The 27,590-nt window shown below is 38.2% G+C and overlaps 1 protein-coding gene across 1 annotated transcript; it reads right to left on the reverse strand.

Annotated features, from left to right (window-relative positions):
• Positions 1-2,560: 2,560 nt before the first annotated feature.
• LOC139781401 (uncharacterized) lies at positions 2,561-15,522 on the reverse strand. The gene is made up of 2 exons (XM_071720259.1): positions 15,226-15,522; positions 2,561-3,067 (listed from the first exon to the last, which is right to left on the reverse strand). Exons 1-2 carry the CDS (start codon positions 15,520-15,522, stop codon positions 2,561-2,563), a joined length of 804 nt encoding a protein of 267 aa, XP_071576360.1.
• Between the last annotated feature and the right edge of the window lie 12,068 nt (positions 15,523-27,590).

Here is a 27,590-nt window from a genome sequence, read left to right on the forward strand (position 1 = left end):
TAGAGCTATTTTCGTTTCGGACACGGTGTATACCTCGTGCTGTTTGGATCTTATGCAGGTCTGCTGTCGCGTCATTTCAATTTCGTCGCTCAGACACCGCGTGTAATCGTCGAACGTTATCGACCTGGCTACGACGTTACTCTTAACACCTTTAGCTTTTTTCGTATCTTTTTTACCGTCGACTCGCAAGGCGTACATCTTTGCTCTAAGCCCGACGAATTCGGTCATTATCGCACCGTTATTTTCGTCTTTCATTAAGCCCGGTACTTTTTTATTGGCGAGTGGGATACCGTACGCATTATCGATCGCGTAATCGCTAGTGTCAAATCTAATAATGTGGCGCTTCATGGTGTCATACACATCGTCGCACTCGATGTGATAAATGAGACTGTCCGTATCGGTGTACGTGACTTTACACTTGTCGCGATACAACGGTAACATGTACTCGTGGTGAAATTCGTACAAACATGTCTTGGATATATCGAGGATGTACATACCCACATAGATTGGTTTGTCGAACTTCACCTCGAGTTTTCGCATTTCTATTGCTACTAAATTCTCCGAAAAGACGCTTCGGCTATGAAAATTTGGTTTCGCGATTATTGCCTCCGCGCCGTATCTACCCTCCCAATGAGTCACGAGTCGCACGTCAACGTGATTGCGCACATTTTCCATGGTTTTGCTAAACACAGCATTGTTCATCAATTTGTATAAATTTTTCTTGAAATCATTCTTGGCCAATGTTCTAAATTTCGTATTAAGTTCTATATAATCGCGAAGCCATGGAGATTGCGCGAATTTCAATATGCGGTGAATCTTTGATATACGGAGACCGTGACGAGTACACTGCTGCAGGTTGCGATAATGTATGACATAACGTTTCTTATCGTATAATGTTGCGAGGAGCTTGTCCTGCCGCTTACCGGGTGGTTTATCGCGCGTCGGACAGAACGGTAGGTCAGTGTGCGCGTCGTGAAGATGTTGCGGATATTCCAAGTCGACTTCGAGAATGTAGCCTATCGTGGAATCCAACGCGACATCCATAACATTAAAATCGGTTACGTTGTCGACCCATTGAAAATCTGCGTAAGGCAATGGTTGACACATTGCCCAGCCGTATAAGTTGTTTACGTCGAAATACATCAGATATGACGACGGTTTCGATGGATCGTGCGACTGCATGTACTTGTTGTTGGCCAGCGCGTATCTGTTCGAACATTGACTCAAACCGCCGCGTATGCCGCGTTCGATAAACATGACCATGTCAATGTCGGTGAGCAATTCGAAATTGATACGTGTATGCTTCAACATAGCATCCCACGTAAAACCCGGTAGAGTATAATAATACGCGGGATCGAGTCCATAACTCGCGACGCAACTATCGCGAAAATTTTCAAAGATATCGGCTAACAGCAAGACATCGGTTTTGAGATATAAATCGCTGTAGTCACCGAGCGTTCGAATGGAGAACCGCTGCCAGACGTTGACGGCGTGCGCGTAATCGCTCTCGGATACGGTGTCACCTGTCAATGAACTATAAAACGAGTCGCGCGGTGGTAAACACGAGTCCTCCAACTTTTCGACGCAGTCAATGTACTCGTGCGGAAATACGCCTTTTCGTGTCAGCAAATCAAAATTTTCTGCGGATATTTTACAAAATTCGCGTTGCAATATTCGCAGTTTATCCTTGCTGAGATAAGATGCCAATTTGTCGAGACTAGCGGTGAGAAACTTGTACGAATCGATAAATCGCAATTTGACGCAAGTTTTCTTATCTTTATCTTCGGTGCTTTTAACGTTTTTCGTAAACAAAATATATTTCTCTTTTGTAATTGGGAGCAAGTCTACATGTCCTTCGTACGCTGTTGCTATTTCCGTTATAATAAAATGCGCGTCGTAGCCCGATAAATTATGAAAAACTATGGGAATGCAATGCGAATCTTTGTAGTTTAGATTACAGTTTGAGTGCGCGGGACCTCTGTACTGACCGGTCAGATGACAATGATCGCGTACTCGCACGTCGTCTGGCTCGAACGGTTTTTCGCACACGTGACAGTGCGTTGCGCTGTTAAACTTTTCCCACTCGTCTCGCGTGAAATCCGCCATGGGTACATTAGTGGACAAGATTGTCTTTACGTCGTGAGCTAAACGTCTTAGCTCCTCGGCGAACCACGCGACGCAATCCTTATCGCGACGAAACCGATACATTGATAGCGAGTCGTCGTATGAGCAACGCACGTAGTACCCTATGCTAAACACGCGATGATGTTGATATGTGTACCTGGACGTTTCCGGATCCGCTTCCATCTTCTCCAGGGTACATTCCAGGTCGGCGTATACGATAAATGGAACTCGTTCCTTCCTGTTGTGATTTTTAAAGGCCAACCACTTGTCCTTATCGCTTGGTAACTTGATCGCGCAGTCGTTCATCTCCTGACAGTCGACGGTGTGGGCTTCCAATTTCTCGCTGGAGCTGAAGTAGTGCAAACATCTGTAAATAAAGAAATTTTTTTATATCTTTTACGTAAAAATTATTTTTATTATTTATTAGAATGTATACTCACCGATCGCAAAAGTATTTCCTGTGCTCTTTTTTACTCAATTGCGAGCTCACGAGGCGGGACAGGTTCTTGATCCATGCAAAATGTCCCACGTTGTCGTCATGCACGTACAGCAGATTTACATGCCTGTCCATCTTTCGGTCGGTGAGGCGTATTGGCAGAATAGCAAGTTCCTTGTTTTTTTTCTCGATGCTGTAGACGTTGATGGAGATGTCGTTGTGATCTTCAAACCGTTTAATTTGATCCAACGTCATTGGAAACTTAATGTGTGTTAGATTTAGCACCGACGTGTAATGTGGATACGACGATTCCCGTTCTGCATGTCTCTTGGCTGGATGCAGAGCAGCCACCACTGACCATGCGAAACATGCATTGTCCATTGATCGCACGTTTATTACCGCTCTCTTCACTTTAATTTCTCGCGGTATTTCCACAAAACACCCCGCGTGCAATGGATTATATTTGTTTACGTTAACAGTCAAATTGAGTATACGCGACAACGCCTCCTCGGCGACGGAATTCCTCCAGCGATGTTAGGGTAGGCTCGATGACGTGTCGCTTGTACCACTCACACAGATCGGACTCACGAAAGAGTTCATAGTTTCTCGTTGCGATACTTTTATTCGCGCGTTTGTCACCCGCAACAAATTCACCATTAAACATTGTGTTTATTTTTACATTGTCATGTCGTTGCATGACGTTCCGCACACGATCGAGTACAATGTCTCTCGCATCTTTGAGAAATTGATGAGGGTCGATGTGTTTGGAATTTATTACCACACCGGTCAGTATACGACTTTCAAAGGCCGTATCTATCTCGCGCCATCTGAGTTCTGTCTCACTCGCACTGTATCCTGCACCCACATGCACGAAACGTTGACGTACCGAGTCTTTCAGACCTTCGAGTCGTGCGATACAGGCGACCAACGACTGTTTGAGACCGATCGCTAATCGTGGCCGTTTAATTCGGCTTTGTTCTTCCAACGATTCGATAAACTCGTCGCATCGTTGCTCCCACGCGGCAAAGCCTTCCTTCGAATTTAAAAGGGTGGATTGCTCCAACAACTCTTGCTCCATGTTCCTCTTTCTACCACAATTTGTTGCACTCGCGACTTCCAGTTTTCGACTACTGAGCGTATCCCCCAGATTCGTCCTTCTATATTCTACTAATGATGCATCGTTTGCTTTTTTATCATATCTAATTTCATCTCAACATTCGTACATTTGCGCCTTCCGAAAAAATGCAAAATTTGCAGTTTTACACGTGTGCGATGAAATCATTGCGAGACACGTATGTTCTTGAAAACGATATCGCGCCATTGACTTTCGGTGATTTGATCTGTATCAATGCAGCAGCCGTACATCGGCGCTATTTGCAAAATTTGCAGTTTTGCACGTGTCCGATGAAATCATCGCGAGACATGTATGTTCTTGCAAACAATAATGCTCCATTGACTTATGCAAAATTGCAAAATTTGCAGTTTTGCACGTGTTCGATAAAATCATTGCGAGACACGTCGCGACATGTTCTTGAAAACAATAACGCTCCATTGACTTATGCGAAATTGCAAAATTTGCAGTTTTACACGTGTTCGATGAAATCATCGCGAGACACGTATGCTCTTGAAAAAAAAATCATATTTGATGCTATTGACCGATGAGGTGATCTCATCACGAATGTTCTTGACAAAGATATCACATTTAACATATATGTGGTGGTGGTCACCATGCAGCAGCCATACATTGGCGCTATTTGCAAGATTTGCAGTTTTTTGTATGTATAAATGGTCTGCGAGGATTCTAGAGCGCAGTCAAGAGTTTGATACGGTTCGAGTACGTCGCAAACAGCCTCCAGTTATAATGAACACTCACGGTGCGAACTACTACGTTCCGATTCAGGATGAAACGTGCGAGAAACAGCACAATGAGTAAGTACCGCTAATTTTCGTATATACTTGTGCAAAAAAAAATCTTTTATAAACATAATTGTATTTTTTTCAGTTTTGATAAACCTCGTTATACGCCTCGTATTTTGGGAAGGAGATTTGCCTTGACATCGACAGCATATAAATTTTTGGATGTTGGAATCAACGCGGGACCTATGTCCTCTGTGGATATACTTATTGGTAATAATCGAGGCAATCGGATAATTCTGCCTCATGCAACGTGGGTGACATTCATCGAAAAACGTGCAGATATTCAGCGACTCGTGCAGTCACCGGCGCCATCATCGCTAGCGTTTCGAGATCTGGAGCTCGTTAAAATACGTGACGCAGATATGGTAAAATTGACGTCGTGCGACACCAGCTTGTACATGAAACCGTCAACTGTACTCTTCCTGTTCGAACTAGAACATTGCGTCGAAAATGTGTATTTTCAACTATGCCAAAATGTTCATGGCGTAAGTGAAAATTTTAAACAATTTGTAACCATTTTACGCCAAAATTGTATCACCGATAAATGTAATGCAATTAGAATCTTGCATGAAGTTTATGATAAAAATTCAATTATTGATTGCGAACTGTTGGCGTATGCTGCAGATACTATTGTGTATAATGCGCTACATGATAAATAAATGCATATAATATAATTTAAAAAGTTTTAATTATTTTTCCTTTTCATTTACCGTTCCCTGTCATTAAGCTGTCTTCGTTTATCGTTTAATTAAATGTAATATTAAAAATTAAATATTAAGATCTAAACGATTAAATATCGTTGGCGAAGAAAAGATACGCGATCGTGAGCGAGAACACGAACGGGAGCCGGGAGCCGGGAGCGAGAAGACGCGCGCGAACGGGGAAAAAGAACGGGGGCCGGGAGCGCGAGAGACCGCGCGCGAGGGAGAGAGATAACGCGAATGGGGCCGGGAGCGAGAGAGAGACCGCGCGAACGAGAAGACGCGCGCGAACGGAGGACGGGGGCGCGAGAGAACATCTACGAGGGGGAGATAACGCGAGCGGGAGCGTGCCGTGTGATGTCACGCGGACCGACGCGGCCATTGCACGCGGACTCCGCGGCGCGGCGAAAACGCGGTACCCCCCTCCTCCGCGGCGCGACCGAAAACGCGAACGCGATCGCCCCTCGCCCCGCGGACCCCTCACCTCGCGGCGCCCGAAAACGCGAACGCGATCGCCCCTCGCCCCGCGGACCCCTCTCCCGCGGCGCCCGAAAACGCGAACGCGATCGCCCCTCGCCCCGCGGATCCCTCTCCCGCGGCGCCCGAAAACGCGGGTCCCCCCTCCCCCTCCCCACCCGCGGCGCGGCAAAAAACGCGAACGCGGGTCCCCCCTCCCCCACCCCGCCCGTGGCGCGGCAAAAACGCGAACGCGGGTCCCCCCTCCCCCCCGCGGTATACCCCCCGCCCCTCACCCCCCCTCGGAGCCCCTGGGGTAGAACCGGCCTAGCTTACCTACTAAAAAAAAAACGTCCCGATACGACCAATAGAAGCCGAGATAATTGACTTTTACATAATTAATGATTACAGCTAAACTATTTCATATTTTTACTTGAAATTTGGTGTGAAGGTACTGGAGTCCTGGAGTGAGTGCTATAACGGTGGAATTTTTTTCGCTGCAATTCGACTGCCAGGTTCGGGAAGAAAAATGTCGAATACAGCGGTTTTAGAGCGAGAGCGCTGGAGCGGACGCAGCCGCGCGAGCCGCCGCTGCGTCCGCCAAGCTCGCTTAATTAACAATTACTTTTCTCTGTAACAAAAGCACGTATCCAAACGATTTATTTTTAATCTGTTTGAAATTTTCCGATTTTTATAATTATCACATTATAAATGTCATATTCTCAGTATTAACGGAGATAAACAAGATATATTAGGAAAAATACGTATTAATTAATAACAAATTATTTTTGTGATATTTTATACTGTATTGTATGTTGTATATTGTCAATTGTATGCTGTATTGTATATTGTATAATGTCAATACAGATAGAAAATAGGTTTTCTACACACTTATTTTACTTTATTTTACGTAAATTTTTCCAAAAAATGTGTAGACAACCTATTTTCTATCTGTATTGACAATATACAATATACAATACAGTATAAAATATCACAAAAATAATTTGTTAATTAATACGTATTTTTCCTAATATCTTATTTATCTCCGTTAATACTGAGAATATGACATTTATAATGTGATAATCATAAAATTCGAAAAATTTCAAGCAGATTAAAAAAAAAATCGTTTAGATATGTGCTTTTGTTGCAGAAAAAAATAATTGTTAATTAAGCGAGCTTGGCGGACGCAGCGGCGGCTCGCGCGGCTGCGTCCGCTCCAGCGCTCTCGCTCTAAAACCGCTGTATTCGACATTTTTTTTCGCCAAACCTGGCAGTCAAATTGCAGCGAAAAAAATTCCACCGTTAAAGCACTCACTCCAGTACCTTCACACCAAATTTCAAGTAAAAATATGAAATAGTTTAGCTGTAAGGGAGACCGGGGCTAAGCCGACACTATTTTTTCAAAGGCAATTTTTAATATTTAATTAAAATTTTTAGGCAAATTCAATGGTACATATTTAAAGAGTGATTCTTCAGGTACAAAATTGATTCAGGAAGTTTTGCTGTACGTCGCTTTGTTTTGCCGCCAGGAAAGAAAAAGTGACGCGAAGACAAATTTTCGAATTGAAAAATGCCGGGGCAAACTCGACACCCCGCCGGGGCAAACTCAACACTTTGTCTGATCGACACAATTTGCTCTGGAACTTATTTTTTACTGTCTGAAAATGAAAATACATTGTTTATTGTGTATTTAAAAAGTACAAAAATTCGGAATAAAGTAGCTAGAACAATCATTTAAAATAATGAGAACAAAAATTGTTGAACTTTCAATTATCTTCATCTAAACTCATGTCTGAAAAACAATTAATGCAGGTAAACTCGCGATCGGACGTGCGCATACATTTGTCATGAGCCATACGGCTGCATGACAAGCATCGTTTGTTACTGGGAGCCGACAAAACGGCGTGGTGTTGACTTTGCCCCGGACGTCGTTTTTCACTTTTGTCACTTCAAAAACATGAAAATTTTGAAAATATGCAAAAACGATTATCGGATTCATATAGAGCATCAAATTTCCCATCAAAATCACTTACCGGTAGATTCGCAAGAGTAAAGCTCGATGAAAGAGTAGACATTTTCGAGAGATCAGAAAAATTACTTTTCACTATCAAAAACGCTTATGTCGCGTTAAAAATTACACTATAACTCAGAATGTTACCAAATTCCGTTGATAATACTGGCACATAAAGACGCATTTACAGTAGGAAAGAGGCAAGTTTCTACGATAGATTTAAATTGGCAAAAAGCCTAGTGTCAAGTTTGCCCCGTTGTCGGCTTAGCCCCGGTCTCCCCTAATCATTAATTATGTAAAAGTCAATTATCTCGGCTTCTAATGGTCGTTCTATGGGACGTTTTTTTTTTAAATTCATGATTTTTTAAGCGCAAACCAATGGTGCTATTTGCATTACTCTACGCCAATAAACAACGCCGATATTTAATATGCAAAATTTAAATTGTTTTAAATAATAGTCAAATTTTAGAAAAAAAAAAATTTTATTTTAAAATAAACTAGATATCGTTACCTTTTATTTCCGATAAAGTGCATCAAAATAAGTTCACCCGTTCAGACGTGAGAGCCAAGCGCCCGATTTGCATAAATAATTTGTTAATAAGCAGCCATATAAGAATTGGAGGCGAGCCTTTGTGCACACTTGTTCAGCATACTGAAAGGTATCATTGAGTGAATGTCCGCTTAAATATGATAATTTTTAACCCAGTTTTCGGGAACCTGTAAAAATGGCCCCTTTCTCGCGTATTTTTTGCAATTTTGCAATTAAAAAAATTTTTAAAATTTTTTTCAAGGTTTATTCTTATAGGAAATTTCCTTCCGAACAATTTTCCTCTCTTCAAGTTTTGTCGTTTGACCAACACAGAAGGAGTTATTTAAAGAAAACTATACAGAAACGCGTTTTTTTATATATTTTGCAATAAAAAAAGGCGAAGCGGGCCGAGTTGATTTTAGAGACTTTACACACTTGTTACGGGATATCATAAGAATCGATAAAAAAAAGTTCCAGCTTTGCGCCGTGAACTTCAATATCTAATCCCCTAACTCCCGGACTACAGAGGCAGAGGTAGAGGAAGAGGAAGAGACAGAGGCGGAGCTGGTGAAGAAAAAAATATATCGGGCATCAACAAATATTATTACCCAAAATAATCTTCAATAAATAATAAAGTAACGATTAATATCTATATTTTATTTATGCATAGCTCTCTCTACTCCTAAATCCTTTCCTTCCTGAATTAGTGTTTATAAATATTTATTTCATTTTATTTACAATTTTTACATTTATAAATATATATATATATATAATATTATATATATATACATGTATATATTACATATATGTATATACATATATATATATATTTAAAAGTTATAAATATAAAAACTGTAAATATAATTAAATAAATATTTATAAATGTAACGTAGCGCGTCGTCGATTTGCCAACTCGAGACTTGGCACTCGGCGAGACACCGTACGCGATACCCGAAATGCGTGGCATCGTGGTATAGCCGGCGCGTGCTAGCGGCAACGCCGGCGACGTCACAGCTCAAGAGAGAAGGAGACAGCAGATCGTATATCTGTCCTTCTCTCCTCGCTCGAAGCTTGCCGAGCGCCGGGCCGGCCGAGCGCGGCCGCCGCGGCCAGCAGATCCCCTCCAGCTGGCTAGTTCGGACACGAACCATTAGCACGGACGCAAACCATGTGCAGTTACCGAGCGAAACGACGTAGTTGAGGCGCACTTTCTCAGGCGGCGCGTCGGAAAATGCGTTGCCACGAAAAAGCCCGAATCAGCCCGGATGGCCTCTCTCAGGTTTCTCTCTGACTCAGGTAACGAGTTAATTTCCTTTTCTTTAACCAATGATCGTTTATGGGAATGCGTTAGATTTCGATCTAGTGCGGAATCGACCGCATGGTCATATCACGTTTCCGATCATTGGTTCCAGATAATACGAGAGCACGACGAGAGAATCATTCATCTCTTACAAAGACGATGAGATAAATCCTCTGGATTCATTAGACTTTGTTGAAAATACTGAGCTCAGTAATTATAATTCTAAACTATTTCTTTGGTAAAATGGCGATCGTCGATAAAGTTCCTTCAATATTTTATTTGATTCATTAAATGTAACGATAATACTTTTCATTAACAACGTTATGTTAATCCTTACATACTTGAGTGTGATCAAATCAATCGTTTCTTTTGTAAACAAGCGTTTCATTAATTGTTTAACACGATTCAAGTACAAATCTGTCGTTTGCGTTTCTTTAACATTATTACGAGCGTTTTCTTTATAACGAAGATAAGAGATAAGTTCATATACATTCGTGCGAGCGTTTCATTAGCGATTACTTTAAGGTAAAATTAAGATATAATGATTTGAGCGATATTTACTTATTTAAAGAACGGACTTAACGTGTCAGTGTTAATGAATAATGCTATACATTGCATATATTCTATTGTTCATTGAGATTGAGAAATAATAGTTATCATATTATTGTCTCTTGGTTATTGATTGATCAAAGAGTTTTGGACACTGAGTAGTGTTGTTTTCTAAAAGATTATATATCAGAGACCAATTGAGTTGGCACATTAAGTCTATTCGTCTTATTTCTTATATTATTTCTGTGTTCTTAACATATATTGTGTTCATTATACATGTTTAATAATTAAGATCCTTTTCTGGATAAAAGTAAAACGATTAGTCTCCTGAAAATCTGCAGGACATCAAAATCAGATAATTCGAGATACGTATCATCTTCAACTCAGTGTTGTACACAACATGAAAATCATTCTCATGAAATAAGTATTACTAAGAGACAGATACGTAATAAAATATCACGGAAGGGATCTTTACGACTAATTACTTTTTTTTGCATTATATAAGAAACAGCTTACGTTATTGTATTCTATTTATTTGAACGATATATGTTCTTCCATTGTTATATATTTCTTTGCGAATACACATACTACGTTTACGCGAGCGTTACTTCTGTAGTAACTTACGATATATCACTCGTTTACGCGGAGTAAATTATCGCAAGTTACTACAAAATCCCGTTTACGCGAAGGAAAATCCTGTTTACGCGAAGGAATTATCGTAAGTTACTACAAAAGTAACGCTCGCGTAAACGTAGTAACAGTCTCTGAACAGTCCACTATTTGGTTTCGAGTTAGTTCCCTCATCAAATCATTAGACCTGGCTTCTGCGCGAGCTGGTACATTAAACAACATTAATTGAAGATGAATTTTGAACTAGATTATCTTCACTGTTTATATTAGACATCGTGCTGTAACGTTTTCAATTATGATTTATCAAATACTTAATTTAATGTTTATAATAAATGCGTTCTTACATTCAAAATTCTTTCTTACATTTTTGAAAGACAATAGTCTCTGAGAAAACTCATTGATTCGTAATGAGGCCATTTTTGTGTTATATCTTTTCTTGCATCGATTTAAATTTTTTTTATACTTCATCTGCATTCACTTTACCTACAAAGAGTATAAATTCATTTTCTTAAATTATTATTTTTATATTTATACATTAATATGTTTAATATTTATACGTATAAAAATAATCTAAGAAAATGATACATTCGTATTTTTATATTTACCATTTAATTCTGAAGATATTTCTGCCCATAGCTTGTGCTTTATATTACACTAGCTGGTTACCCGGGCTTCGCCCGGGAGTCGTTTTTCTTCAAACAACTTCATTTGTGTTTCAATATTTTTAATCGAAAAAAATTCCTTTATCAGGCAATGACTTATCAGGCAATTGCAAAGAATCCTTTATATTCATTTTTATTCAAATTTTATTATATTTATTTATTATTAATTAAATTATAATATTTAAAATTGCACAATATATTTTTTATTCAATATAATTATATTAAATAATTGTACAATTATTATAAAATAAAAATTATTAATAATAGACATTTAGCTTTACAATTTTCTTTACATTTTGTCTTTTTTACACTTTATTCATCTTATTTTTATTATCTTACCGATAAATCGGTAGATTAATGTAAAAGCATTCCCCGGAAAATTCTACCCCTGTTTCATATATAATTCTTTAAGATTCGGTCAATTATTTCCCGAAAAATTAGAAAAATTAGAAAAATCAGTTTTCAGAAAATCGGTAACGAAAAACTATACACATGATGACACTCCCCGGAAAATTCTACGGTAATTATACAGAATAACTAACACAGCTCGGATTACTTTGACCTTTTTTTTTTTTTTTTGGTAACGGGGGAGAAAATCCACACGGATATTCCCTCCCCCGGGGTGGGGAGGGCGGTTATGTGGGGGCTCTAACCCACTAAAAACCCCCTCGAGTGTCCCTCGCGGCGCTTCTTTTATTTTTTTGGGGAGGCCCCGGGAATCACTAGTATACCTTCCGTGTGAGCCTCCCCCACGCCTAGCCCTGCCGGGCTTGAATTAATTCGTGACGGATGGGGGACACTATCCCCACCCGTCACCTCCCCTTCGAGGGTTGCTTTCGTAGCGGGCAAGCAGCTGTCCCCGACTGCTCCCCCACCCCCTCGAGCGAGTGGGGGGAGGAGTAGCCGTCGCCTAGGCCGTGGTGGAAATATAAAAGGTGAGACATTGCGCATAATGGCGGCATGTGGGGCGGGACCGAAATTTCAACCAATCAGATTTTACCCATTTGGTAACGCGCGTATTTCAAACGTGAATAACTAATCAGAAATAAGAACATAGTATTTATATATATAACTAGCTGGTTACCCGGGCTTCGCCCCGGAGGACATATGTAATAAGACACGCAAATAGTCTCTCTCTCTCTCTCTCTCTCTCTCTCTCTCTCTCTCTCTCTCTCTCTCTCTCTCTCTCTCTCTCTCTCTCTCTCTCTCTCTCTCTCTCTCTCTCTCTCTCTCTCTCTCTCTCTCTCTCTCTCTTTCTCTTTCTCTCTCTCTCTCTCTCGCTCCCTCTCTCTCTCTCTCTCTCCCTCTCTCTCTCTCCCTTTCTCTCTCCCTCTCTCTCTATCTCTCGATTATTTCCCGAAAAATTGGAAAAATTAAAAAAACCGGTTTCCAAAAAGATCGGTAACAAAAACTGTACACATCATGACGCTCCCCGTAAAATTCTACCTCTACTTCATATACAATTCTTTAAGATTCGGTCAATTAATTCCCGAAAAATTGAAAAAATTTCGGTACCGGCTTCCAAAAAGATCGGTAACGAAAAATTATACACTTTATAGCACTTCCCGGAAAATTCTACCCCTATTTCATATACTTTTGGTAAAAATTCGGTTCAGGGGTTTGGGCTGGGCGTTGATGAGTGAGTCAGTTGATGAGTCAGTCAGGACATCTTCCTTTATATATATAAATATATATATTTGAAGTAAAAATATATGTGTATTCATAAATATTAACATAAACTCATATTGTACACTACTGAAAACTAATAAACAATACAATATTGAAACAATACAATAGAAAATAAAACTTATAAATAAATGAAAATGTAAAAAAATATATATATAGTGCTATCTAAATAATAATATTGCACATATGCTTCGTTTTTTTCTATTTTTTTTTATATTATTCATTTTTATTTCATTATTAATTGTTCTTAACCGTATATATGTTCTGGTTCTAACCAAACATGCTATGACCTCCGTTGGAAAGTCATTAGCAATTTTTGAATAAAGTATATGCGTTAGTTTATCAAAAATTTTGTCTTCTAAATTTAAGAAATCACCATGGAATAATTTGAATTCTGTATTCATTACTTGTGCAGCTGTCAAAAATTCTGCAGAAGGATGAATACAGTTTCCGCGTGATATGAATGACAACCAGTTATCACAGGGAGGCATTGCTTTGGTTGCACATTTTAGCATTGGATATTTGTGTCGAAATCGGTGTGCTACATAACCCGTTATGTAAATTAGTGCTTCTGATTCGATGTCCTGTGCTGCAATGCTGGCCTCGAACTCTTTTAATAATTTCAACTCGTTATCCTTTGCAACATAATTTGTTATAGCTGAAAAATATAACCAAAATGATGTGTAACTAAGGTCGGTATTCATAGTCGGTTTTTATATTTAAGATCATCTTAAGATGTCATAAACCAATCACAGAACCGTATTAACATCTTAAGACATTACTTAAGGCGATCTTAAAATAAGAACGGATTATAAATATCGGCCTAAAAGTCTAAATAAAATATCAACAAAAAAAGACAATGATAATTAGTTATAATCTTTATATTTATTATATATATATATATATATATTGCTATTTGTAATACATATAGGTATATGTATACAAGTTGCAATTTGTAATACATATATATTTAATAAAATTTTCGTATTATCTACTTATGTAATTACTGTCAGTATGTATTATATACTTATTATTGCTCTTAAATACTAATTGTACTCTATATAGTTATTATCATTTATGTATAATTAAATATATTATAAACTGTTTGAGATCGCAACGATTCGCAAAATAGCCTGAATAGAAGTGACTCACTTTAGATTATTTTGCATGATGCTAAATCAATCATAATCGCGTTAGTTATTTGCCTCTGTTCTAACCCCATATAAAAATGTATATCGTCAGCTACGCATGCATAAAAATCGGTTGCATATCCGCGCAAGCACGCTTTGAGTAAAATAGTCGCCTAAGATTTCTCTGCAAAAGAATAGCCGATGTAACATTATAGCATGGATCTTTCGTGTTCTTTCCGGAAAGTTCGCTTTGAGCAACAACACAGCCACGGCTGACCGGTCGCACAAATAAAGTCAAGCAACGGCCCTCACACAAAAGAAAGATCCATGTTATAAACAAAGCGAGCGAAAACAAGTAACGAGCACTTCTAGTCGTCACGTGAAAACGGTGACGTCAACGCGATGACGTAGGCCGCCGAGGGCCAATCACCCGCCCGAAATCATCGGTGATCTGCCTGGAGGGAGCATCACCGCGGAAGTGATAAAAGACCGCCGCTGCGCCGCGGAACCGATTTCGCTCGCAGATCACCCGCCTAGTATCTAATACGACCGCACACCGCTTTATACCGCTTTTCGCTTGGCAATCCGCACTTGCTTTTGCATCCGCAATTCGCTTCAGCACTCGCTACATCTTGCCGCTTTGCCGTGCTAGCTTCAGTGCGCGCCACCGTTCACGGCACCTTGCCTGAAACAGACTTGTAAATTCTTGTACATATTGAACATTATTAAACGTTATTTTTGTACTTGCTACTTATTCTCTTGTGGTCGTCTCGTTACCTCGCGCTACACCGCGCTACCGCGTGCTCTCGAACATAAACCAGGATATGAATTCATATTATGAAATAGTACAATTTAATTTTTTTATATCCTTCCTTCTCCTTTCTAAAAAAGGCATGTTAAGTCGATTACTCGCATATCTCGAAGTTTATTGTTGCCTCTTTTCCGCGACGTGCTGATTGGTTCTCTCGCTGTGCTAACTTCGTGAGCGGCTGTCATTGCATATTTTAACAGTACACACAGAAAAATATATACTACCTACAAGTTAATATTACTTGCTTCAAGTATTTGATAAGTTCATATATGAGCAAATCTACCATAAAGTCGTCATAAGTATGACCTTCAGTCTCTTCTTGGCTTGCTTGGAAATTGCTGTTCCCTAAGAAAAGTGCAGCTTCCTCCGCTAACTCTTCATCTTCCGTTTCATTGAAGATATGTGATTCGCAGGGACTCTCAGAATGGACATCGTGTAAATCAAATAGTGGGGCTGAGGCATTATCAATATCTGTGTTTCCTCTCACAGAAATAGCGTGTTCGGAATGTCTACCAAGAATGTACCATTTCAAACGGTTTCTAAATTCTACGGGCGATGGGTGACTATTTGCTCCTCCCATTGCTCGTAGGTAGGAAAAAAAGTTTTCCAGAATATCCTGGCACAGTTTTCGGGTTATTATGTACTGTGGTTGAAAATTTTCATCTGAGTATTTGTCTTTAATGTACACTAAAAGTTGTTTCAATGAGTTATTATTCAATAATATGCCTTTTTGAAATGGCATAAGGCATGTTTTATTGACTACTCTCATTTTTAAAATGAATTTGTTCATATTCTCAAGAATTTGATTTTGCTTGTCCAGGTCCACTCCGTAAGCACGTAAGCCACTATGCTGTCCGAATTTCGATTGAGTACCCACGCAACACGCCGACGTCTTTTAGACGTCTAAACGACGTCCCGTCCGTACGTCACATGACGTACTGAAGATGTACCGAAGACGTCCAGTAGACGTCTTTTTGTACGAAAAATGTGGCGCCCAAAGACGTCCAATAGACATCGTTAGTACGTACAACGGTACGTACCAAAGGCGTCCAATAGATGTCATTGTACGTACTAACGATGTCTATTGGACGTCTTTGGGCGGTACATCGTATCACCCAAAGACGTCCAGTAAATATTGTTATATCCTTCCAGGGGGCCTAGATTACGTATCTTTTCACAAAGTAAAAATGCGAAAAGTGAACAGATTTAGATTTCAACCAATAAAATTATAGTATACTCTAGTAAATTCTTTCACTTTTCGTATTTTTACCTCGTGAAAAGATACGTAATAGGCCCCCAGGATGTAAAATGGATGTAGTGTAGACGTTTTTGATGGATATTTCTGAAAATAGCATTTATAGAGATTATTAAATTCGCGAAATGGTCGAGAAAGTAAAATCAGATTAATATTTATTTTATTATAAAAAAATACAGCTTATAAATGCTTATATATAGTACAGCTAAAATGTATATATAGTTATGCAAACATTTATTACAAGAACTATTGACTATGTTCTGCATATAGAACCATATAGGTAAAAGAAGCATAAAAAAAGAAAGTTCCTCATTTTTAAGACTCATGGGTAGTCATCACGGCCATATTAAATTCTTGCTATCAAAGGCAAGAAATTAAACCCTATTTTATTGTGCGTTCCATTTTCAAATAAAAACATTTTAATAAAAAATAACTAGATGTTTCCAAACACTTCTAAAATTGATTGAAAACTCGGAGCGTAGCTTCTAGCGTGCTTGAAATCTGTGCGGACGTGAAATGGCATGGTTTCTTTTTTTCCCTCCTTTTTTCCATAGAACAACGCTGGCCAAACTTGGAAGCATCATCGTCGTCGGCGTTATATTACGTGTGTAAAATGTAGAACAAATGTCTATCTTCTCGCGCGCGCGTATTCATAAATCACTGAATAAACCTTTGAACGTGTGCAGTTGCACGGATCTTCGAATTCACGTACAATACCGTAAGGATTTATTTTTCCACTTCGAATATTTTTCAGACTTTCTTTGTTGTGACACTAGGTCAAGCAGAAAGTGTGCAACGAGGGAAAAATTACAAATACCGATGCGTGTCAAAGTTCAATTGGCTTCTTAAGATATGGAGGTGTTCTTTATTTCTATAAAAATGATGTAAAAGATCATATATAAAAGAAAAATCAGCGCATCTTTTATTTTAATTCATGTCAAATGTCGGCTCGAAACTATTCCTCATTGCACATCTATCTGCGTTTACACAAATACTTTCAATAATGGATTAAAAATAATAAAATACACACAATTTTCGTATATATAGCACCGATTGAGTGCGGTATAACTTAAACTCGGATTAATTTCTAGAAAACTAGATTCATATTCGTTTAAAAATAAGTTGAGAATACTGAATATATTATAAAGTAGAACATGTAACTTCGAAATCCTTCCTCTCTAATGACAATAGGCTTTTTTTCTTTTCTATACGGTCTTATTGCTATCTCTCAGTTTTAGGCTAAAAATAATATCCGGAATTCATTCGACTTGCCTGAGAGTTTCGATTTTTTACGAACTCATACATATACCTAATATGTATAATAAAACGCACTTACAAATCAAACTGAAAAATTCAAGATTGACTATTCATTAATTCAGAGCAAAATCTTAAAAAAAAAGAGCACGCAAGCGCATGTTAATCAAACATCACGTTGGACTAAATATTACTTCAGTACTAGAAAAAAGAAGAGACGAAAAGAAAGACGGTGAAGAAAAAGGGGGGAGGAAAGGGAGAGAGGTAGAAGAGTTAAAGAATAGGCGATGGCGATGACATGCAAGTACAAATTACACATTGCACATGTCAGAGTTGCCAACAAGTTTCGTCCACTTCATTGGAAGAATTAATTGCTAAACCATATCCCATAACAACCCCATTATCACGTCAACGTTATTTCATAAGCATTTAAAGTCTCGACCGCGAACGGTCGCGACTTCTAATCTCGGCTACCGTCACTTTTGAACGATCCAAAATTTCTCTGCACATTGCATGTGTATATGACAAAGTCACATCACACAATGGAATCTATCTGTATAACAAACTAAAATATGTTTGGACATCGCGACCAGTCACCTCTGCTCTTGTGATCCCAATATTCGCCATTATAAACGAAACAACGGCTGTCCGTGTACGGATCTTGCTTCTTCTTGAACCACAGCGGTTCGTACGAGATAGAAAATCGTACATAGATTAACTTCGATAGAAGTTATTTCGCCTCATCGCGAATCTTCGGAATCCTATCCGATGCTCGCCGGAACCAATCAATTATTGTACTTTCAATAACACGATCATCAATATTTTTGTACCGCTTTTTCACAGCATCTGTAAGTGACAAATTAAAACATTTTATACTTATTTGTAAAAAAACTAATTTTTTTACTTATTACAAAATTCTAAAATTCTATATGTATACCCAGTGAAAACAACCTAGTCAAAATAATGTCAAAGTGCCATCAAATTAATGAGAAGTATGATGTCAAAATGTCGTATAATCACTATTATACTGGAAAGCTACTTTTATCTTCAAATATTTATAATTTTATATACAAATTTATACAGTATTTTGTGCACAGTTTCCTAAAAGTATACAGGGTACCCATTTTAATTGCCTGAGACTAATATCTAAAAAAATATGGAAGATACAGAAAACGTTTTATAAAAAAATTAGTAGGATGTCAAAGGGAACAGATGATGAAAATATGGACTTCCGACAAACAATCATCGATGTATCGTAAATTAAATATTGAAAAAGTTACCTTTTCCTTAAACATCTCAAAAAATATTAGGCAAATAAAAAATTAGTTCAGACAAAAGTTGCTTAAATTGATTAAGAAAAAGATGATAAAATAAAAAAGAGTTTTATTTAAAGAAACATCCATGACTTTAACCTGGCCTTAAAAAAGTCACTCAAAGTCAAGTCCATATTTTTATCATTTGTTCCTCTTGATATCCTATAATTTTTGTATAAAGTTTTCTGTATCTTCCATATTTTTTTAGATATTTGCTTGGGACTATTAAAGTGAGAACATCCTGTTTATAAAACTCAGAAATATTGCATTTTGGAAAAAAATAAGCATTCAAATAAAAAAATATATATTATAAGTGTTTTAAAAATATGTAAATGTTAAAATAATATACTACATTATATATATATATATATATATTATGTAGTATATATATGTATATTAGTATATATTTATTATAATAATAAATGTTCTACTTTAATTTTTTTATGTTCTGTTTTTACACAAAATGTATCAAATATTTAACATATAAAACACAAAGAATTTCAACCAAAAAGTAGAAGTCATAGAAGTAATTGAATATAATTATTGTTTCATATAATATTGAACATAGGCTACGGTCAACGTGACGCTACAAATGCTTTTGGGGCGTTCTTCTCTTTCTTTCTTCATTGAAAGAAAAGAGAAGAGGAATGCTTCGAAGCATTTGTAGCGTCACGTTGACCGTAGCCATAGACGTATATAATAGACTGAGTATTCCCATTGAAGAGCTTCAGGCAAGATCTAAAGGACAGAAGATATACTTGCGGAGAACGTTTTTCTTTCCTAACATTTAGGTTAGGACACAATTAGAAAAAGAAAACGTCTCCGCAAGTATATCTTCTGTCCTTTAGATCTTGCCTGAAGCTCTTCAATGAGAATGCTCAATCTATTATATACGCACCTATGTATATATGTGTACTGCATACATTGAGGCTACGGTCAACGTGACGCTACAAATGCTTTGGAGCGTTCTTCTTCTCCTTCTTTCTTCATTGAAAGAAAAGAGAAGAGGAATGCTTCGAAGCATTTGTAGCGTCACGTTGACTGTAGCCTGAGAAGTATTTCTGGCAGCAATTATTAAGAATCATGCTCTTATGCAGGAAGTGTCACATATAAAAATATCATACCTGTTAGTACCAAGCACGTAGCTATGAATTTTTTCGTAGTTCTACACGTAGTTATTAGACAATACGTCTACAAATTATTACTTCCTCCTTGACAAAATTCTTTATAAATTTCACGGTCCTGACAACGGTCCTCATCAACTGTCTAGTTATAGCTCTGGCCAAAGTGATACCTGTGTACGAATAAATATATTTTTAATCAAACTATTAAACTATTACAACATATAACCTAACTTGTCAGCTTTCTCGACATGTGAAGAAAAATGTGTTTATAGATGTATTGGCATTGATATACGATTTACGACGGCTTTATTGCTTACGACCACGATCAAATAAGCGTTACGATAGATGTAGTTCTAGCTTTACATGCCCCACGAGCGGAGATATAGGGCCTGAGCAGAATAGCTGACTTATAATTTTAAGACAATGTTTTATGCTTTAAATCTTTGTTTTTAGCAACGCACAATACTGTCTTGTGTCTCAAGTCTTACAATGTTGACACTTTGTACACTCGTTTAAGACTTGAGACACAAGACAGTATTGTGCGTTGCTAAAAACAAAGATTTAAGGTAAACGTACCAGTGGCCGCACACGTCCCAGTCGCCGCACACGACTTTAATGTTTTCAATTTATTAAGCATTTCGTGAAGAATATTGCAAATCTAAAAATTGTGTAGGGATCTGCAATACGTTATTGTACTTAATAACATACAAATAAGTATGATTCTGCACGGATTACCATTTATTTTAAATTGTTTATTCGGTCTCGCACGTCACGGCGGTAGTTTCAACGCATTCCTTATCGAATATGCTAAGAATTGCTGAAAGCTTCTTAAAGGTTTATCGTTCCACCTTTTCGTATTTTGGAGGTAAATTATAGCTCATTTTATTCAGGAGAATGTATTCTTACCTATACGGCGGTTTAATTGCTTATAAAACACAATTTAATAGTAAAATCTTCCTGTTCGGTTACTGGGCCAAGCAAATCATATGCTGTACCCCTATCGAGACGCTGTTCGGATACTGGTACAACTCTGCGAAGTTCGCTAGTCCCAGTAACCGCACGTAATCGCGTAGCACGCTGTCTCTCGATCGATGCAGTTTTTAATTCTGGTGTTTCGATTAAAAAAAACAAATTATCGTGTGGAAAACCGATTGATAAGTAAGTACTCATTGTCGATAATATATCTGCAATAAATCTAATGTGCATGCTGAATCTGTGCAACCAGTATCAGGAAAATTGTTTGGTGTTTACATGGAGAGGTTATGTTACGGCTGAATATATTTTTGTGTAATAATCGATAATTTTATAATAAAATATATAAATTATAGTGAATATTGAATGTAATGAGATCTCCATGCAAAGGACTATATTTCATTGCAGAAATCCTGCATCATGCCGAAGGCATCGAAAAAAAAATATTGCCAATCTTCGGTTGACAGTGCTGTAGATGCTGTGGCCTGTGGATCAACGATAAGAGCAGCGAGTGCACAGTATGGAGTGCCATCGAGCACATTATTTGGCAAACTTAAATACAAAGCTCCAGTAAAGGCGTCGATGGGACCTAGCTCGATTCTCACAGCAACCGAAGAACAACATCTCGTCGATTGGATTTTTCACGTCAGTGAAAGAGGATTTCCCATCACTAAAGAGCAACTCCTCAATGCTGTTCAGAAGTTAGTCGTCGAATTAGAACGAGAAACACCTTTTACGAACAATCGTCCGGGTCGTCACTGGTACGAAGCATTTTGTCGTCGGCATAAGGAACTGTCTCAACGTATTGCTCAAAACTTAACGTACAGTCGTGCGTCGGCGACGGAAGAAAAATTGAGGGGTTGGTTCCAGGAAGTTTCTCAGTACTTGAAGAGCAAAGGCCTGCTGAACATCGACCCTTCGCGAGTCTATAATTGTGATGAAAGTGGGTTCTTCTTATGCCCAAAGGCTGATCATGTCATCGTTCGAAAAGGGGCGAAGAGAGTTTACAACGTCGTCAATGCCGACGAAAAGGAGAATCTCACGACTCTTTTCATGGTAAACGCAGCAGGGATGTTAGTTCCTCCGATGGTGATGTTTTGGTATCAGCGTGTACCGAAATCTGTAACCGATAATGTTCCGTCGGGTTGGAGCATCGGTACTTCCGATAGAGGCTGGATGACTGCCGAGACGTTTTTCGAGTATGTAACGAACGTCTTCTACCCTTGGCTGCAGCAAAACAACGTCGAGTTCCCAGTCGTTCTCTACGTTGACGGACATTCATCTCATTGCACTCTACCGCTGAGTAATTTTTGCAGAGAAAAGAACATCGAACTCATCGCGTTGTATCCCAACGCTACACATATTTTACAGCCGTTGGATGTCGCCGTTTTTCATCCGTTGAAAAGTGCGTGGAAAAAAACCGTGAATCAGTGGAGATTCGAGAACTGCGGAAATCGTTTGAAAAAAGAACAATTTGCACCTTTATTGAAGGTTGCACTTGATTCTTTGGATTTAACAGCAACGATAAGAAACGGATTTCGATCGTGCGGGCTCGCCCCTTTCTCAGCGGATGCGGTTGATTTCAATGTTCTTCGAAAAGGAATGTCATCGAGCGATGATACTTGTCATAACGATCCGAGCACGCTTCAAGCTGAGACGAAATTTGTCGAACATTTACGGTTGATGGAACAGCAATTACCGGCTAACGTGATCAGCGCTTTCGAGGAATCGCATCGTTCTGGGGTTTGGAGTGGTGAAAGCACGAATGAAGGACTATATCAATATTGGCTGAAAATTAAGAGACTCGCTGGTATATTAGACGTGAAATAAAATGTTGTGGACAATTTTTATATAAAGACTTTTTCGTATCGCGATACGGTTAATTTCGGCATTTAAAATTGATTTCGTGTCGAGATACGGTTAATTTCGGCATTTAAAATTGATTAATTAATCATTGTTTCGATCTGTTTTAATATATTTAGCTAATAATGGGCAGAATGACATTCAGCTGGAGGCACTAGAAGACGGGACTAGAGCCAACGACATCCTTCATTTCGCTGCTGATTTGGGAATTGGATTCAGATCGGAGACCGAATCCACTTTTCAACAAGGAGACTCTATCATTTTAACCTTCAATGGTGATGATATCATCGATGCGGAGAGCTCAGAACCCGTAGGAGTTGAAGGTTCGTGTTTGAAATAGCGCCGTGATTATCATGTTCTGTAATTAACAATTATCATATTGACAGTAATCGACGAGAGTTGCATCACAATTCTCACGGAGGGATGCGTTAACAGCATTGCGGAGGACAGCAGTGAAAAAATCGAGGGAATCGTCGAAGAATGTGACGAGAATATCGCGAAAATCGTCGAAGAATGTAACGAGAACATCGCGGAAATCGTCGAGGAGGCTATTGGTACAGGCGTTCAAAGCGTCGTGCAAACAACTGGGGTAAAACAAAACAGCTTAAACACAGAGGAATCCGCCGCGAAAGCTGTTGGCGAGACGCGAAGAAGTCCGCTGAACGTTCTGAATAGTGTAAATGTACAAATTGCCGATAATACTCCGAAAAGTGCGGCTAAAAGAGCTGAAGAGATTCCATCAGTTTTTAAAAATTCGCTCTTCTGGCCGGAAGACAGAAAGAAAGTTACGAAAAAGAAGAAGACGACCGAGAAACTTCCTTCTGTCGCTACCAGCGATCAATGGCTATTATTAGCTTCGCAGAAAGAGGAAGAAAAGCTGAAGATGTTGCAAGAAAAAGAAGAGAGACGAATAAAAAGAGAAAAGATGCAAGAACAAAAAAAAGTCACACAGTTGGAAAAGCAAAAATTACAAGAAGATAAAAAAAAGCAGCAAGAAGAGAAGAAGAAAGAGCAGGAAGAGATCAAAAAACAGCAGCAAGAAGAGAAAAAGAAACACCAAGAAGAAAAAAAGAAACAGCAAGAAGAGAAGATGAAACAGCAAAAAGAGAAGAAGAAACAGCAAGAAGAGAAAAAGAAACAACAGCAAGAGAAGAAGAAACAGCAAGAAGAGAAAAGAAAACAGCAAGAAGAGAAGAAAAAACAGCAAAAAGAGAACGAGAAACAGCAAGAAGAGAACGAGAAACAGCAAGAAGAGAACGAGAAACAGCAAGAAGAGAACGAGAAACTGGAGAAGGAAATAGAAGGAAAAACAAACAAAGTTGTTGTAATTGTCATGTGACATATTTTTCAATAAATGTTTATCGTTCAACGTTATATCAGCCATTGTCATAATTTTAAATTGATTAAATCTTTTGCTGTTCTTTCTTCTCTTCTTTCAGGCATCTCTACCTTCATCTACACTTCTTAGCCTTAGCAGTTGGATATTTTTTATTATGTATACTACTTTTAGATTTATTATGAAAACCGAGTAATAAAGGTTATGCGGACACTGGGTCTCGGCACTGGGACATGCCGAGAAAAGCTGTGCGGGCACTGGTACATTTGACCATTTTATCATTTTCGCGGCATAAATAATAAATGACTGAATATTAAAATAAACATTGCATGTGTTTTAGAAACTAGAAACCCTAAGCTTCAAGATGGTTCAAGTCATTTGTACCAAGCATGCGTCTAAATGGGCTAAATTTGTATCACAATCTGAATTGTGGCTTAAGTGTGCGGCCACTGGTACGTTTACCTTAAAGCATAAAACACTGTCTTGAAATTATAAGTCAGCTATTCTGCTCAGACACATATTGCGACGCAAAGTCCAAAAGTGAAAATTTTATATTAAGATACTTACGTAAGATACGTCGACGTCTCTCAATAATATATATATATATATATATATATATATATATATATATATATATATATATATATGTATCAGAAATGTCACTTTCACTACTTTCAACGGTATATAATACGGTATATAACGGTATTAACACGCGGTCTCGTCCCGGCGAAAAGCAAATGGAGGAGGTTGTTGCACACAGGACGTGTTGCACAGGAAACATATGCCGCGCGGCAAGAAGCGACGCGGTACGCTCACGACGGACAGACCAAAAATATGCGACGAGACTTACTAATTACGCGACTGACTAACGCAACTTAATTAAACTACAACGCGAGACTTCGGACTGCCGACGTTAACGCTAAATACGACCAACTCAGAATCGGCGGGCGCACGCACAACCAGAACAATGGCCGTCGCGAAAGAACGACGCGCGTAACATCACGTACGACCGGCACATGATACGTGACACGCAACTCGCACGCCACTCTCGACCAATTAGAACGCGCGCATCACTGGCGGCACTGAATCGCGCCAATGCCTGCGCTCCACGCGAGAGAGACCAATCCTAGGCAAATTAAGCTATAGTAGCCGCTGCGCACGCAACCTGTACATACATACATGGAATGCGTTCCGATATTCGCTGCTACTAAAAATCTGTAGTATTATATATTATATAATATATATATTTTATTAATATATATTAATACATATATTTTATATTATTTAATTATATATTGTAATTAAAGGTAAAAAAGTATGCGCAATTATATAATATTTATTATTATAATATTAATGTAATCTAATTTATATATATATATAACTAGATTACATTATACTAGATATTTTAAAAACCTGTAGAAATATATTATAATTCCGCATTCCGCATACTCTTTTTTTAATTACAATATATAATTAAATAATATAAAATCAGATCGACAAAACAATTTTGACGACATCCACAGGACATTCTTAGAACATGAAATAACATGTATAATATAAAAGTAATAAAACATTTTTGTTTTACGCATTGGAAAATATAATAAGACGTTTTCGAGACGTCCTTTAGACGTCTTTTATATGACGGTAAAAATATGACATAACAAAATATTTATATATTATCGAGATATCTATTGAACAAAGAACATGAAATAACATTATGTATAATGTAAAAGTAATAAAACATTTTTGTTTTACGCATTGGAAAATATAATAAGACGTTTTCGAGACGTCCTTTAGACGTCTTTTATATGACGGTAAAAATATGACATAACAAAATAATTATACAGGGTGTCCCTGAATGTTTGGTACTTTTCTCATATTTAGATAGAGCGAGCCAAACTGAGTCGAAAAGTCATGTACCATTTTGCAATTTTCGCAATAGTTGATGAGTTATTAATGATTAAAAATCGCCGTATTGGCCCGGCCCACCGCCAAATCCAAGCGCGCGGCGAGATGCGGCCGCCCCGCGGGCAGTTGTTTACTACAAGCGGCGATGATTACGCACGAGCGGCGCGTAACGCCGGGCCCCCGTCCTGAGCGATGATAGTTTCTCGCCTTTTTTAAATAGACATAAAATTTTCTAACAAAATAGAAAAATTTTTTGTGCGTACGTATGTACATACGTGTGTACATGCATACACAGGAAAATATCAATTGTACTGCTTAAAAAAGCGATTACTCAATTTAGTTTTTTTCTTTTAGTAAGTAACGGTTGTCTTTAAGAAAGAATATTTTCTTGATAATAGTCTTAAAATGTACAAATTTTAGAAAGAGTCTTTATCATGTACTTGAAAGAAGAATTTATACTCCTTTAAAGAACATAATAAAATTTTATCAAATAAAAGTCAAAATAATAAATAAAGTAATATGAGGACCCTCGAGATTAAAATAGGAGAAGTCAAGGCTATGAGGGTCAGACGCAGATCACAGTGCGTAATATCATAAATAACTGATTTATTCGTCGTTTTGATACATACCATCGATCCGTACGTTTCGGCTCAGTTTTGAGCCATCTTCAGCGGTAATTACAGAAATTAAGTTACACGTTCTCCGTACCGTATGGTGAGTTTACTGATTCAAAGTATCAGAAACATAGACCAATTGATCCATATCTGTAAATTTGTTCAATTAATATTGAGATATTAAAAGATCCCTTAGGAAACTCACCATTCGGTCTGAAAAACGTGGAATACAGAGCCATGTACATAATGAATACTCTCTGCAAGAAGACTTGACGATCTTATCGACACGACAAATGCACAGCAATGATATGAAAGGTCTTGCAAGAAGAGGCATGTCGTAGGTCAACACACCGGCGAGGATTACTATATAACAAAGCACGATTTGACACCGTCTCAAAATGACACGGATTTTTTGCATCATGCATATGTCACGGTTTTGAGCAAATCGTAATCCATGCTCATGAACTTTGGTCGTTGGCAAATCGGGGTTTTACTATTGGTACATGCAATATTGTGACGGTGTCAAATCGTGCTTTGTTATAATCCTCGCCGGTGTGTTGACCTACGACATGCCTCTTCTTGCAAGACCTTCCATATCATTGCTGTGCATATGTCGTGTCGATAAGATCGTCAAGTCTTCTCGCAGAGAGTATTCATTATGTACATGGCTCTGTATTCCACGTTTTTCAGACCGAATGGTGAGTTTCCTAAGGGATCTTTTAATATCCCAACATTAATTGAACAAATTTACAGATATGGATCAATTGGTCTATGTTTCTGATACTTTGAATCAGTAAACTCACCATACGGTACGGAGAACGTGTAACTTAACTTCTGTAACTACCGCTGAAGATGGCTCAAAGCTGAGCCGAAACGTACGGATCGATGTAATGTATCAAAACGACGAATAAATCAGTTATTTCTGATATTACGCACTGTGATCTGACCCTCATAGCCTTGACTTCTCCTATCAAAATAATTAGCAAATCGAATTTTTGTTTTAATTTTA

Source organism: Temnothorax nylanderi, unplaced genomic scaffold (assembly GCF_030848795.1).
Source record: "Temnothorax nylanderi isolate EJ_2023f unplaced genomic scaffold, tnyl_v1.0 TNYL_tig0335_pilon, whole genome shotgun sequence".
Taxonomy (NCBI): domain Eukaryota; kingdom Metazoa; phylum Arthropoda; class Insecta; order Hymenoptera; family Formicidae; genus Temnothorax; species Temnothorax nylanderi.